The sequence below is a fragment of the Microcaecilia unicolor genome, chromosome 8 (assembly GCF_901765095.1).
Source record: "Microcaecilia unicolor chromosome 8, aMicUni1.1, whole genome shotgun sequence".
Taxonomy (NCBI): domain Eukaryota; kingdom Metazoa; phylum Chordata; class Amphibia; order Gymnophiona; family Siphonopidae; genus Microcaecilia; species Microcaecilia unicolor.
This window is the reverse complement of record NC_044038.1, coordinates 92,276,323-92,291,498: the sequence shown is the minus strand read 5'-3', so window position 1 is coordinate 92,291,498 and position 15,176 is coordinate 92,276,323. Positions and strand designations below refer to the sequence as shown.

At 43.3% G+C, this 15,176-nt stretch overlaps 1 protein-coding gene across 1 annotated transcript in view; it reads right to left on the bottom strand.

The window, feature by feature from the left end:
* Positions 1-15,176, bottom strand: part of KMT2B (lysine methyltransferase 2B) — an 880,409-nt gene that overhangs the window by 354,412 nt on the left and 510,821 nt on the right. The window contains 3 exon segments of the mRNA XM_030212457.1: positions 965-1,082; positions 1,566-1,724; positions 13,467-13,604. Of these exon segments, the coding sequence (XP_030068317.1) occupies positions 965-1,082; positions 1,566-1,724; positions 13,467-13,604 (415 nt within the window).

Sequence of the window (15,176 nt, the reverse complement as noted above, 5' to 3'; positions counted from 1 at the left end):
AAGAAAAAGTGTTCCCACAGAGAAATGCACAGAGCCCATAACTCCAGGTTCCTTAGGAGTGGCCATCTTAGAAGTTTCCTGGTCTCCCCCCTCACATACTCACAATGTGGATGAATGCACATATTTATTACCTCTATACTGAAACACATCAGGTTTACCAGAAGATATCCTTCTTTTTAAAATCTTGGGTGGGGGAAAGAAAGCAGCAAATGCGTGTGCATGTGTGTGAGGTTGGGGTGGGGGATGGAGTATAGGGATGCAGGGAAGTGTGAAGCACTCGGCACTAACATTCTTCTCTGTAAGTGGAGCTCCAGACCTCAGAATCTCTCTTCTGCTCCTTGATGATGAAGTCCTACTCAAGAAAATCCAACAAATACGGTGGGAGAGGATAGAAGAGAGGAGAAAGAGAGACAGAGGTAGGAGAGCTCACAGCTATACCTCAGTTCCAGGCCAAAATACAGTCTCTCTTTATAATTTTGTTTTGTGCAGCCCAGAATTATAAGGCTCCCCCTTAACAAAACTGAATCTCAATTCTCCAACTGGCTCAGGAGTTGCACAGTAAGCCCATCATTCATCTGCTGGAAATACAGAAATACTTATGACCTCATTCTGTAACGGTGCCCTTATTTAGTGAAGCATGCAGAACCTTTTTTTACTTCTGTCTCTATCCGTTAGTCGATAGAGACAACCCACATGTTCTAGACTGGTCTGATGAGGACACCAAGGAATTAATGTTGAGTTATTTAATAGCTTGGTAATTTACACCAATATGAGGAATACAAACAAATTTATCCAAACCCCACGGCAAAGAAGAAATGTGTGCATGTGAACCACATTAATACCAATGCAGGTACGCACATCATGCTGATTCTGGTGCAGGAAGACATGTGAGAATTACTACTTTAATGAAGTTCATGTGGGTAAACAGCATACATGGGAATGCCACAGCAATGCCTGCCCTCACCTATCATCATGCGAATACTCTCCGGCTCAAGTCCAACTAGAAATTTCCTTTTAAAGCTGATCCCCTCAAAATCGACATACACCCTCCGCAGCACATCAAAGTCATCTGGGGGCACCGTCTACAAGACAAAATGGAAGAGAGAATGAGCCTAGCCTACTTTCTCGGAGGACACTGGGATAGAAAGAGCAGAGAGAGAGAGGAAAGCACAGGGAGAGAGATAGAAATAGAAACAAGATGTGTCTATGGTACCTCCCACTGGAATGGAGGGACGGAGATAAAACGGTTTGGGGCATCATCTGATGGGCAAGCATTGAACAGGAAAGCTCAGAGAATGAACAAAAATGTCTATATGGACACAAACTGGAAAAGGTAGAGAGGGAATATGAGGAAAGCCTCTTCCCACCAGATCTAATTATAGTGGGGGTTTACACTTTAAGGGTCTCTTTTCCCTCTCTGTTCTGGTAGATGAGTAGAAAGCTCTTTAGCAATGGATACAAAGAACTAGAGAAAGGAGGTATGGCTTTCTACAGAATTTCAGTGTTGGGTGGGAGTTAAGTAAGGGGTAGGTAAACTCTGAAGCTGGCAACATCAGTCATCTTACCTGCCCATCCAAGAGGTCAATGTGATTCTCACAGAACATCTTCTTATCATCTTGGAAAATGCAGCGGCTGGCTCGGGCACACATAAAATGAAAGTTACTGAGGCAGGCAGAAAGACAGCAGCCCACTGTGGCCCCTGGCTTCTGGCAGAGATCACAGCGCTGAGGGAGAGAGAGGAAAATAAGATCACTGGGGCTCTCCTAAGGGAGATTATATTTCTTTCTTTCTTTCTTCTAATCTGTGAACTGCTTCTTTTTAAACCCAATTTACATTAATATAAATATTAAAAAAACATAATACAATATCCACTTCAAATGTAGTCAAAAAGACTGCTATTCCCTCCCCACAATTTAGAACACTCCCTTCTTCTCACAGACCTACATCCACTGAACATTGCTGGAGAAACAGGCTGCTAAGTACGGTGAATAAAACTAATTATTAGTCTATAACCTACTTCAAATACTGGTGCAGTGAAGAAAGTGAGATAACATTCTTAATAGGGGTCTTCCCCATTTTTATTTATAAGACTCAGAGTTATCTTAAGACAATTATGGAATGCAGTGTGTTAAGCTAGCCTGCTAAAGTCTGCTGTAATAAAAACAATATTTCCTTCTGTAAGGTTGTAAGTAATAAATGATGGCAGATAAAGACCAAATTGGTCTATTCAGTCTCCTAGAAGCAATTTGACAACTCCAAGTAGATGCACAGCCCCATTTGTAGCTCTTCCTCTCTTTACTGCACAAGTGCTCGACCAGATTATAGATAAAATAACAATTAGTTATAATGTATGCAACATACATTACCATTATCCTGCTAAAACTGAACACAAACAAAAGTCAGCCTAAACCTTGTTATAAACAAAACTTCCCCTCTCTACCTTTTTAATTCCTCCTTCCCTCTCAATCCTCCCCATTCCAAACACACACATAGAGGCATATTTTCAAAGCACTTTGGGAGGCTAAGTTCCATAGGTTTCTATGGAACTTTGGGAGGCTAAGTGCTTTGAAAATGAGCCTGATACTGAACTATAACAAACTAAACACCACCACAAAACAAATGACCCATATAACCAGGACTCAATTAAAAGCTAGCTGAAACAGAACTGTTTTCACTTCCTTCCTAAAGTAGAGGAGGTCTTAGCCCAACCTCTTCAAGAAGAACATACCAGAACTGCCTATTTCTTGAACTCTGTAGTTCAGGAGCCCTAACTGGTGACAGCTTGAGGAAAGCACTTTCCAAAAATTTCAGGTTTTGGTTGGAAGAGAGATGTTTTTTTTTAAACAAGTAAGGAAAGCAAGCATGACGATTTGATTGTCCATTTAAATAAATACTAAGTAATAGTGCAGATAATGTACAAAGACTTAGAAGAACTATATCACTTGGAGTTATAGACAATTGGTATAGAACAGTTGTTTGGCCTGCAATCAAGTTTCCCGAGTAATCTGAAAATTGAGATGGGCTCCTCAGCTAGTACTGGATGCATTTGTTGTGAGGGCAGAGTGATGATATTCTAGTGACGTAAATAGATCTCTAGTCAGGTTGAATTTGGACATCCACCACCATAGCTCAGTCTGAAGTGAAGCTGATCAATGTTTTTTTTTTTTTTTACAAGGAGGTTGAGTATGTTAATTCCACCTGAGATGGGAAGCTGCGGAGCTTTACAGACACACAGGGCCTCCAGTATCTTGTGTGAAATTGTGGAGCAGCGTTATGCACTGCAAGACATGAATGAGCTAATGCTTGTTGTTTACCTCCGTGACGAGACTACTACTGATAAGATGGTCTTTCTGGAAGCCCAAGGTCCTTCATTGTGATGACCATATGTAATCTGCTAGACAGGGGTATATGGTTCCTGACTGGTCCCTAATTGTCACCTGGGGATCCAGAGGGCAGTACCAACCCTAGACTGAGAGAGAAGTGGGGCAAGGAAAGGAGAAGAGAAGATGATCTGATGTATGGATCTCTCAGAGGAGAGGGACTGAATTGCTTTAACACCTGTGAACTGTATCTCTCTGTGCTGAGTTTGGCATAAGGAAGGATTTAGAAGTTGATTTACAGCGTCCCAAAGACTGAGTATACAGCTGCTTTCCACAGCAAGGACATCTGGGACTATACATGATACTGTCAGAGGGCTCACAGAGAATCCTGCTCAAGCCCTGATGAGGAACTAATTCATTGTCCCATCTGGATGTTCAAGCTGCGGACAGGAAGGGTGAAAGGGATTTTCCTCTATGGTTCAGGGTTAACCAGTTTGGTCTTTGCTAGCGAAGGATTGGGTAGGACTCAGGCATTTAGTCTAGCTAAATATAGTTAATAAGTTGGTAATTTCTTCTCAGGAAAGTATTGTAGTTGATATCTAATATAATAATTTACACCTCCAACGTTCTGAAGCTGACTCCATTGCAGTATGGCAGTGAAGCCGTGTAGTGTTCGTAATCGCGATTTCAGTCTGGGAAAGCAGTAAGACTTCCAGGCCTCTCAAACCAGAAGCTGATAAACCTGGTTTCTCCACTTCCAATAAGCAGGAAGGTCAGTGGTTGTTCACGACTGCAAAATACATTTCCTGCCAATCAAGCACATCTTATGAATTAGGAATGTATCTCCTTTTAATTTCCCCCTACTCACCCATGTTTTATCTAGCACCAAATGTTCGGGCGGAGTTTGGAATAACACAGTCTGAAATACTGGATATGTATCAAATAATGGAATTCCAGCAATAACTAATCTTTGGACATTCCCAGAATGAATGAAAGAGGGTACTGTCTGAAACTAAACATTTACTACACATAGGGGACTGTATTCTACCTGCTTTGTAGAGTTGCATTTGGGTGAAATATGCTCTATGTAGTGAAAGAAAATAACATTCCCTAAGAACTGCATTAGAAGTAAGCCCTGGAATACTTTTAATATTATTAGGCATTTCCCCGTCACCCAATCTCTGACCAAGATCATGTTCCCATCTCTACCTAACTTCCCCCATGTCTTTAACAGCATGCAGCTAAGAGAGCACTTTATGAAGTCCTGAAATAAAGACCTCTCTATCTGAGGTATCATTGAAAAAGGCCCTTAATTTCCTTCTCATGCGAAGGACAAGGAGATTCTGATCTAGGGAATTTATATAATGTCGTAACTGACAATAGGCAAATCTATTTCCCCAGTGCTCACCTATACGAAGTTGTAAGTCTGGAAAAGCAATTAATGACCCATCAAAAAGGAGAATGTGTTCCAAGAATGTGATCCCCATGTTCTAACAAGCCACAAAGGCTGTATGGTTGAGCCTAGCTTCAAAATCTATATTGTCCCTAATAAAAAGTAAATCAGTGACAGAAGGGTGTCCCCTCAATTGCTGTACTAAGAATTTTCATGCCTCTGGCAAAGGACATAAAAAGAACACTGCGGCCCAGCTAGTAATTTTGTGACTGGGATTTGGAAGAGCAAAAAAAAAAGTGATAAGAAGCATAGTACAAGCATAGTAAGCCTTTTCCAAACCTAACAAGTACTACCCAAAAGCCAATCTCTAAAATGTCTTAATAGACATGCGTAGTCAGAGGCGAAGACTGGGGAGACCCAGGCCACCCTGCTTCCAATTTTCTAAAAGAAAGGCAAATTTCAGGCTTTTGTTTCACCCAACAGAATTTAGAGAACAACAAATTAATGTGTTGCAGATCTTTCTGCAGCAGCTGCAGTGGCAATGTTTGCAGCATATAAAGCCATTTGGGAAAAAATTATCATACAACTTAGACTATCTGCTAACTATACTGGTAAATCTCCCCAGTCAGCCAACTGTAGTTCTAAGCAGGTTTGGTTGTAACAAATAAATGAATACCCAAATATTGAAAGGAACAGGGCACCCACTGTAAAGGAACAGGGCACCCATTGTAAAGGAACAGGGCACCCATTGTAAAGGAAAAGGCCCTTCCCAGTTCCGTTTCACTGAATCAGAAGACGGTAATGCTTCTGATTTTTGAAAGTTCAATTGGAAACTAACATAATCCCCATATTCATTAAGTTCCAATGGTGTGGCTAAAGAGTGTTGAGGGTTGGTAAGGTGTACTAGGATGAAATATGCAAAGGCTGCTAACTTGAAGTGTTGAGTCCCAATAAAGATACCCTCTATTTCTGGATTAGCATGGATCTCCATAATTAGGGGATCTAAAGTAAGAATGAAGAGCAAGGATGACAAGGGACATCCTTGCTACGTCCCCCTACACACAGGAATATTAGCTGAACACAGTACACTGACCATTATGGTAGCTTGTGGCGCAGTATATAATGCCTTAATCATGGATAGATAGTGGCCGGTGATATCATATGCGTTTAAAGTAGTGTTCAAAATTCCCAATGTAGTCTATCAAATGCTTTTTAGGTGTCAAAGCTAAAAAAGAAGGCCTTCCTGTACACACTCTATATTCCAGGGATGTGAGAACTTTTTCTTTGTTCTTAGATATTGTTCTATTCTTAACAAAACCTACTTGCGAGTACTGGCTCACTGAGGGCAACACTTGTGCCAATCGATTAGCCATGACCTTCTACATAAAGTTTGACCTCATAGCTCAAATGGGACATTCGGCGATAAGGACTCCAGGAGATTGGAGTATTGGCATGACTTCTGGAGAACGATAATTTGTGCAAGGTTAAGATGTTCAGGCAGAGATTCCCTGTCCACCACTGTGTTGAAAGCAGTAGCTAAAATACCAAAGACCTCTTTGCAAATAGCTAATTCTCTCCCGAAGTACAGAAGTACATAAGTAATGCCACACTGGGAAAAGACCAAGGGTCCATCGAGCCCAGCATCCTGTCCAAGACAGCGGCCAATCCAGGCCAAGGGCACCTGGCAAGCTTCCCAAACGTACAAACATTCTATACATGTTATTCCCGGAACTGTGGATTTTTCCCAAGTCTATTTAGTGGCGGTTTATGGACTTGTCCTTTAGGAAACCGTCTAACCCCTTTTTAAACTCTGCCAAGCTAACCGCCTTCACCACGTTCTCCGGCAACGAATTCCAGAGTTTAATTACACGTTGGGTGAAGAAAAATTTTCTTTGATTTGTTTTAAATTTACTACACTGTAGTTTCATCGCATGCCCCCTAGTCCTAGTATTTTTGGAAAGCGTGAATAGACGCTTCACATCCACCTGTTCCACTCCACTCATTATTTTATATACCTCTATCATGTCTCCCCTCAGCCGTCTCTTCTCCAAGCTGAAAAGCCCTAGCCTCCTTAGTCTTTTTTCATAGGGAAGTCGTCCCATCCCCGCTATCATTTTAGTCGCCCTTCGCTGCACCTTTTCCAATTCCACTATATCTTTCTTGAGATGCGGCGACCAGAATTGAACACAATACTCAAGGTGCGGTCGCACCATGGAGCGATATAACGACATTATAACATCCTCACACCTGTTTTCCATACCTTTCCTAATAATACCCAACATTCTATTCGCTTTCCGAGCTGCAGAAGCACACTGAGCAGAAGGTTTCAGTGTATTATCGCCGCCGCCGCCCAGATCCCTTTCTTGGTCCATAACTCCTAACGTGGAACCTTGCATGACGTAGCTATAATTCGGGTTCTTTTCTCCCCACATGCATCACCTTGCACTTGCTCACATTAAACGTCATCTGCCATTTAGCCTCCCAGTCTCGTAAGGTCCTTCTGTAATTTTTCACAATCCTGTCGCGAGTTAACGACTTTGAATAACTTTGTGTCATCAGCAAATTTAATTACCTCGCTAGTTACTCCCATCTCTAAATCATTTATAAATATATTAAAAAGCAGCGGTCCTAGCACAGACCCCTGAGGAACCCCACTAACTACCCTTCTCCATTGTGAATACTGCCCATTTAACCCCACTCTCTGTTTCCTATCTTTCAACCAGTTTTTAATCCACAATAGGACTTTTCCTCCTATCCCATGACCCTCCAATTTCCTCTGTAGCCTTTCATGAGGTACCGTGTCAAACGCCTTTTGAAAATCCAGATACACAATATCAACCGGCTCCCCTTTGTCCACATGTTTGTTTACTCCTTCAAAGAATTGAAGTAAATTGGTCAGGCAAGATTTCCCCACACAAAAGCCGTGCTGACTTGGTCTCAGTAATCCATGTCCTCGGATGTGCTCTGTAATTTTGTTTTTAATAATAGCCTCTACCATTTTCCCCGGCACCGACGTCAAACTAACCGGTCTATAATTTCCCGGATCTCCCCTGGAACCTTTTTAAAAATGGGCGTTACATTGGCCACCCTCCAATCTTCCAGTACCATGCTCGATTTTAAGGATAAATTGCATATCACTAGCAGTAGCTCCGTAAGCTCATTTTTCAGTTCTATCAGTACTCAGCTTTTGCTGTTCTCTGGTATAGCAATAGATTGCCTTCATGGATGCAGTTTTTGTGTTGATAAGTTCGCCAGCAGTCAATTAGGCGTTCTCTATATTTAGTCTTTATAGAGTGCAAGTGGAAAGGTCCATCTAAATCCTTCCTTAACAACTTGCCTAACCTACCACTCCATCCAAACAAGAGCACAGTCTGACACACATATGGATCGATCTCTGCCTTGGTAATGAGAGTTAAGAGCTCCGTGGATACCAACAGATAATCAATATGGGATTGAGTGGAAGGTACCCTTGAAAGACGTATTTAATCCCTGTCTGTAGGGTGCAGAACTCTCCAAACATCAATTAAGTCTAACAATTGACACACGCTGGGTAAACATCTACCACTGTGGGGTCCTTTTCTTGTGGAGGGCCATGATTTGTTTATATTCTGGTCCCAGACCATATTGAAATCCCCTCTCAAAAGTATAGGTGTTGAATCCTTATGAAGGAAGAGGGAAAGTCAAGTTCTTATAAAACTGCTTGTCAAAGTGGTTAGTAGCATACAACATTTCTTTATGGTTTATACTAGCATGGCAGAGAACATATCATTCCCCTGGGTCTGAGGCCAGAATTTTAAGTTTGTCTACTAGTCTTTTACGAAATATGGTCATACTCCGTTTTTATGTAGTGCTGCTGATACACAGTCACCCACCAACCAACGTTTTAATTTGAGATGCTCTGCATCCATTAAGGTGCATTTCCTGTAAAAAGGCAATATAGTAACATAGAGGCATATTTTCAAAGCACTTAGCCTTCCAAAGTTCCATAGAAACCTATGGAACTTTGGAAGGCTAAGTGCTTTGAAAATATGCCTCATAGTAACATAGTAGATGACGGCAGAAAAAGACCAGCACAGTCCATCCAGTCTGCCCAACAAGATAAACTCATATGTGCTACTTTTTGTGTATACCCTACCTTGATTTGTACCTGTCCTCTTCAGGGCACAGACCGTATAAGTCTGCCCAGCACTATCCCCACCTCCCAACCACCAGTCCCGCCTCCCACCACCGGCTCTGGCACAGACCGTATAAGTCTGCCCAGCACTATCCCCACCTCCCAACCACCAGTCCCACCTCCCACCACCGGCTCTGGCACAGACCGTATAAGTCTGCCCAGCACTATCCCCACCTCCCAACCACCAGTCCCGCCTCCCACCACCGGCTCTGGCACAGACCGTATAAGTCGGCCCAGCACTATGCCCGCCTCCCAACCACCAGCCCCGCCTCCCAATCTCGGCTAAGCTCCTGAGGATCCATTCCTTCTGAACAGGATTCCTTTATGTTTATCCCGCGCATGTTTGGGATAAACACGCATCCCACGCATGTATGGCTATTGTTTATTAGAACTTGCTATACCGCCATGACTAACTGGCAACTCTTGGCAGTTTACAATATAAAAAAACAAAACAAAAAAACAACTTCTGTTAAGAAACAGGAAAGGAACTACAAAATTTGACAGGAAAGTGGATAGAGCAGAGATGTAGAGGGGTAGTGATAGTAGAAGGATTAGAGTGAAGAAGGGGAAGACAGCAACAGCTTGCTATAACAAATTAGTCTGTGGAAAAAGATTTAGCAAAGAGACAAGTCTTTAGTTTTCATTTGTAAGTTTTAAAGGAGGTTTCAGCATGGATGTCTAGTGGGAGAGAATTCCAATGATGGGGGCAGCAAAGAAGAAAAGCACGATGACGAGCAGACTGGGCAAATTTGGAGCCGGGCAGAATTAGACAGTGATCATTTACTACTGAACAAAGATGACGAGCTGGAGAGTATGGGATAGTGAAGGAAGAGGGATAGTGGGGTAGACCAAGCCTATGGGATTTAAACGTAAGGACTAACAATTTAAAGAGTATGTGTTGATGGATCGGTAACCAGTGGTATTGTTGAAGCAACGGGGATGCATTATCTTAACAATGGGCATGACAAAGCAACCGAATGGCTATGTTCTGAAGGGACTGAAGCCTTTTAATAGAAGTCTTGAGTACAGACTAAATATATGATATTACAGTAGTCCAATCTTGTAGTAAGTAAAGAGAGAATGAGGGAATGGAAAATATTGTGACAAATATGACGGATTGCAAGAAGCTGGCAAAGCACGAAAAAGCCTGTTCTACAAACATTTGAAATCTGAAGTGTGAATGATAATTGTGAATCAAGAATGACTCCAAGGTATCTGAAAGAATCTACTGGTTGAAGACTGGATCCAAAGAGCTAAAGCGGAATATAAGGAGCACTAAGTACACCTGTAAATCAACACATTATAGTTTTGTCCTTGTTGATGACGAGTTTGTGATCGGAAAGCCAATCGGAGATAAGTTGCAGACAGTCCTGTAGAGGTCCCAGGGAGAGGACAAAACCTTGTGGGACGCCGCAGAGAAGTGACCGAGGGGCTGTCCTAGATGAAGCCATAACCACAGTGTAAGTACGATTAGAAAGAAATGATGAAAACCAAGATAGGACTGAACCTGCAATACCAAGAAAACTTAAATGGGGTAGTGGAAGAGAGTGATTGACAAGATCGAAAGCAGCGGAAAGATCAAGAGACCACATTGTATTTACCTCAATGAGTATGGACTTCATTTAGCACTGCTGCAAGATCTTTGATCTTTTGATTGGAGAGTTATTGCTTTCAACATTCCAAGTCACTATTTTCATTTATAGAAAATAATTTATCTTTAGGTCATACAACCAGAAGATATAATGTACATAATTTGAGAAGTCCTCCCAGCCACTGGTCTCCTTTCCATTCCTGAAGAAATGGATCAGGGCCACCCCAATTTTTCTGACAACCACCATTGAAAAGTCACCACAATTAGTTATTTGACACCAAGCAAATCTTCTCGTAACTCTTGACTGTATCCCCAAACCTAAAAAGCTAAACCCTAATTCCTGAACCTTCCCTCCCCTTCGCCCACCCCACTACCCAACCCTCCCTCATCCCAAGTACTTCCCCCAAATATCCCATGAGAGGATCGGTCACTTAACATCCACCTCCTACTCATATCCCACTTATTTCCATTTCCTCTCTGATAACATGACTATTAACCATAGCTTTTATGTATCCTCCAAGATAGCAAATGCACCCGGTACAATGAACGTGAACAGAGCTCCCATGTTGCCAATCTTAACATAATAAAAATGTCATTCCAGAACATATTGATGATACTAAGGTAGGCTCACGTGACCCCTCATAATAATCATGCTGCATAACAAAAAGAGTGCACTTTATTCCCATAAATTGGTGATGTCCTTGCCGTCCCTTTCTCTACCCATCTCCTCAGATTTCCCCCCCCACTCCCAACAGTCCAAAAGAATTTATAAAAAAACCCCACTAATATTAACAGGAATAGACTCTTATTAAGTAGAACCCTATTGGCTCATAGGGTATCTATTAAAGCTGAGTGTGCAGCATAGCTCCATGGCATCAAGTCAGAGTCTCTGTTGTAGAAATATAAAGCGAGGAGGTGGAGGGTATTACTGAACTGCAGCTCTTCTCGCCAGTGGCTCAAAATATCAAATGCAATCATCCCTCTATGAGCAGAACCCAATTGCCTCATCAAGTATCCATTAAAGCTGAGAGAAAGCCTCGGTTCGATGGTATCTATGCAAAATTACTGTCAGCAGCCAACCCTATCCTGACAAGTCAACAAGAGTTACCCAGAAAGTATCCCGGCTGGAACTTATCCATGCAGATGTTCCTCAAAACAATAAAATCTATGACGACTCCCAAATGTCCTGCTCATCATTTCCCTTTTAGTCACAGCAGGAAATGGGAGCTTGTCTCCTGATATATGCCAGGCCTCTACCACAGCCAAGCTTAATAGGGGTAGACAGAGCAGTGAGTTGCTGAATCCAAAATATCTATATAATGTAACCCACCAATCCGGCAGGATACTTCAGCTCTATGGGCAACAGCTATCAGTTCCACTTGACCCGAGCCTCTCCATGTGCCATTGGCTCTGGGAGCTGTGGCCTTCACCAGCTGCAAAGTATTCAGCACTCTGCTACACTGTATCCTTGGCAGGAATTGAAAAAAAGAAGCAGAACGACATTAAGCACCATCTAAAGTGCCCAGACAAGTTGTAATCAATCCTCCAGGAATGACAACGAAAGTCAATATCTGATAGCAAAGTAGCTCCTCTGAGTCCAGGTGCTTTCATATACTATCGCCTCTGGGGCCTGCCGTGACTGGTAGCTGTGTGAGGAAGGCCTGCGCTGCACAAACCATGTTGAAAATCTGTATTTTTCCTTAATGTATTATTCTGAGTCGAGCTGAGTATAATAAAGCAAACCAGACTTTTTGCTCCACCAATCGAGTGCAGATCTACTACTAATCATTTCTATAGCATTACTAGACACACACAGAGTTGTACACATTACATACAGGTACTTTCTCTGTCCCTAGAGGGCTCACAATCTTAAGTTTTTGTACCTGGGGCAATGGAAGGTTAAGTGACTTGCCCAAGGTCACAAGGAGCTGAAGTGGGAATCGAACCCAAGTTGCCAGGATCAAAGCCCAATGCACTAACCATTAGGCTGCTCCTCCCTCAAAGCAAAGCTATGGTGTTGGGAGGCCACCTTGGTTGAGCAGTCTCAGAAGCACACTTTTTTTGGGTTGTTGTAGGAAAGGGATCTCCCAGTCCTAGGCCTGCAAGATGATCTGGTAAGTGAAGATCCCTTGGAAACCAGGCTTCCAGAATCTCTATCAGTTCTTTATCTGCAATGGACTCTGGTAGGCCAACCAGTCGCAGGTTATTTATTTATTGCACTTGTATCCCACATTTTCCCACCTATTTGCAGGCTCAATGTGGCTTACAGAGTTTTGTTATGATATTGTCATTCCAGGTTATTCCTCACAGACCTGTTCTCCAAGTCCTCAATTTTATCCTCATAAACTTCTAGAGTTTTCTTGAGCTGGGCCTGGGAGTAGAGAGCTGCACGGGAATGGGGTTAGCGGGGATCCCCTCCAGGTGCACGGGACTCCTCTGGGGATGAATGCAGGTCCTGTGGGGATCCTGTGGAAGTGTGGTAACAGGCCAGCCTACTTGTCCCTTTCCTTGTGCCACAGCAATTACAATAGCACTAAAAAAATTAATGCCGTATTGGGCGATGTGGATCGGCGTCACCCACTTGTGAGAAGATAGAAGCCTGCTTGTCTTCAGAGAAAGATATTACCTTGCTTGCCCTTGGAAAAATATCAGAAGGCCACAGGGCAGCATGAGAAACAAAAGTATGATGAAATAGTGGTGAAAAAAATCATGGCAGTGCAACAGGGAATGCTTTGTCAGATGGCTCGTACAATAGACATAGTCACAGGCAGAAGGACAGATGGCAAAGGCCATGGGAGCAACAGACAGCAGTAAGGAAAAGCCACAGCAGTAGATAGCAGTGTTTTCCACAATTCCAAGGAAAAAGGAAAATTGTACGACCCCCGCCACTGATGACAGAAATCTGGCAGACCTGTAATCAAGAACTTCTCGTCTGAGTATTACCAGTTACAACATTCATGAGATTAGATTATACAAAGCAGCACTCACCATCTGTCGTCCACGAGCCACAGCAGCATGTACATTCTTCAGTGACCCATCATTCTCCTCAAACACCTCTGCAGACCAGATAGCACAATTAATGTGGGTCCACTCATTCTGGCCAATGTAAAGCAGGCGACCAGCATCCTAGGGGAAGAATATATGGGAACCAGGTTAATGAAGACATAGGTATAAAAGACTGACTACTTGGCATCATTTTCTAGACACTCCACCCAAAGATGAGTGCCCCCCCCCCCCAATTTGGATTCTTCCCTAGTAATCTCTCAGTCATGCAAAGCCTATTTTTACAATAGGGTGTATTTTGTGAATTTTTTGATGAGCACCCATTTCATAAAGGCAACATGTTTAGGTGCCTTGATAAATAGACTCCTAGAATAAGTTTCAGTAGTGCACAAAAGGTCCTGCACAAAGCGGCACCTGCTCCAAGATACTCTGTGCGAATATATATGTGTCTGTGTATGTATGTGTGTGTGTGTCTGTTTTTATTAAACTTTTTTTTTTTTTTTTTTACATTTGTACCCCGCGCTTTCCCACTCATGGCAGGCTCAATGCGGCTTACATGGGGCAATGGAGGGTTAAGTGACTTGCCCAGAGTCACAAGGAGCTGTCTGTGCCTGAAGTGGGAATCGAACTCAGTTCCTCAGTTCCCCAGGACCAAAGTCCACCACCCTAACCACTAGGCCACTCCTCCACTTGAGGGATGCACATACAAATCAACATAACAATGAAACATTTGCACCTTATACATATCAATAAACAAATCAAAGTAACACAGAACAATGTTTCTTATTATCTACACTTTCCACCCCGCTAAGCTCCCCCTTCTCATATGGTCTAATAATTGTATAGAAGACAAACAGAAGAAGCACAGCCTTCACAAATGCTGAACAATATATTAGGTTCACAAATGTACTTGATCAAATAAAGTATACCAGAGTTTGATTTGTCCTTGCCATTCGCAGGGCGCAGACCGATTATCCTATATAATAATTCTCACCTCCAACGTTCTAATGTGCCTGGTACCGTGGCTCCCTTGGAGGTGGTCTGAAAGGCAGTTTAGAATGCACTGACGTCAGTGATGTCACTGACAGCTGATTCCAAGGCAAGGAGAGGAGTAGGTACTCCTCCCCCTGCCTGGGAAACAGCTGTCAGTGCCCCCCCCTCGGCGCAACACCCAAGCCCCTGCCCTGCAAAACCGCGAGCCAGGCAGGCGGAGCGTGTTTCCCTACTCCTGCCCCTGCCTACCAATCAGCTCTCAGTGCCCCCCCCTCGGCGCAACACCCAAGCCCCTCCGCAGCATCCAAGACCCTCCCCCCGGCGCATCACCAAAGCCCCTACCCCCCCTCTCGGGCACATCAACTCCCTCGCCACCCGCAGCCGCCAATACTAACGCTGTCCGGCCGCTGCTGCTTCTCCTGTGGAGCAGCAGCGGCCGGTACAAAAAGAAAAAAGCCAAAAAAAGATTTTTAACCTGAAACGCGGCTCCGTAGACAGCCATCTGGCATTGGCTGTCACTGCAGCCGCTCCTCCTCTCCCCTCCACGTCACTGCCCCTGCAGGAAGACCCGAGAGGAGCGCAGCGATGTCAGAGGGGAGAGGAGGAGCGGCTGCAGTGACAACAGCCAATGCCAGATGGCTGTCTACGGAGCCGTGTTTCAGGTTTAAAATCTTTTTTCGGCTTTTTTCTCTTTGTACCGGT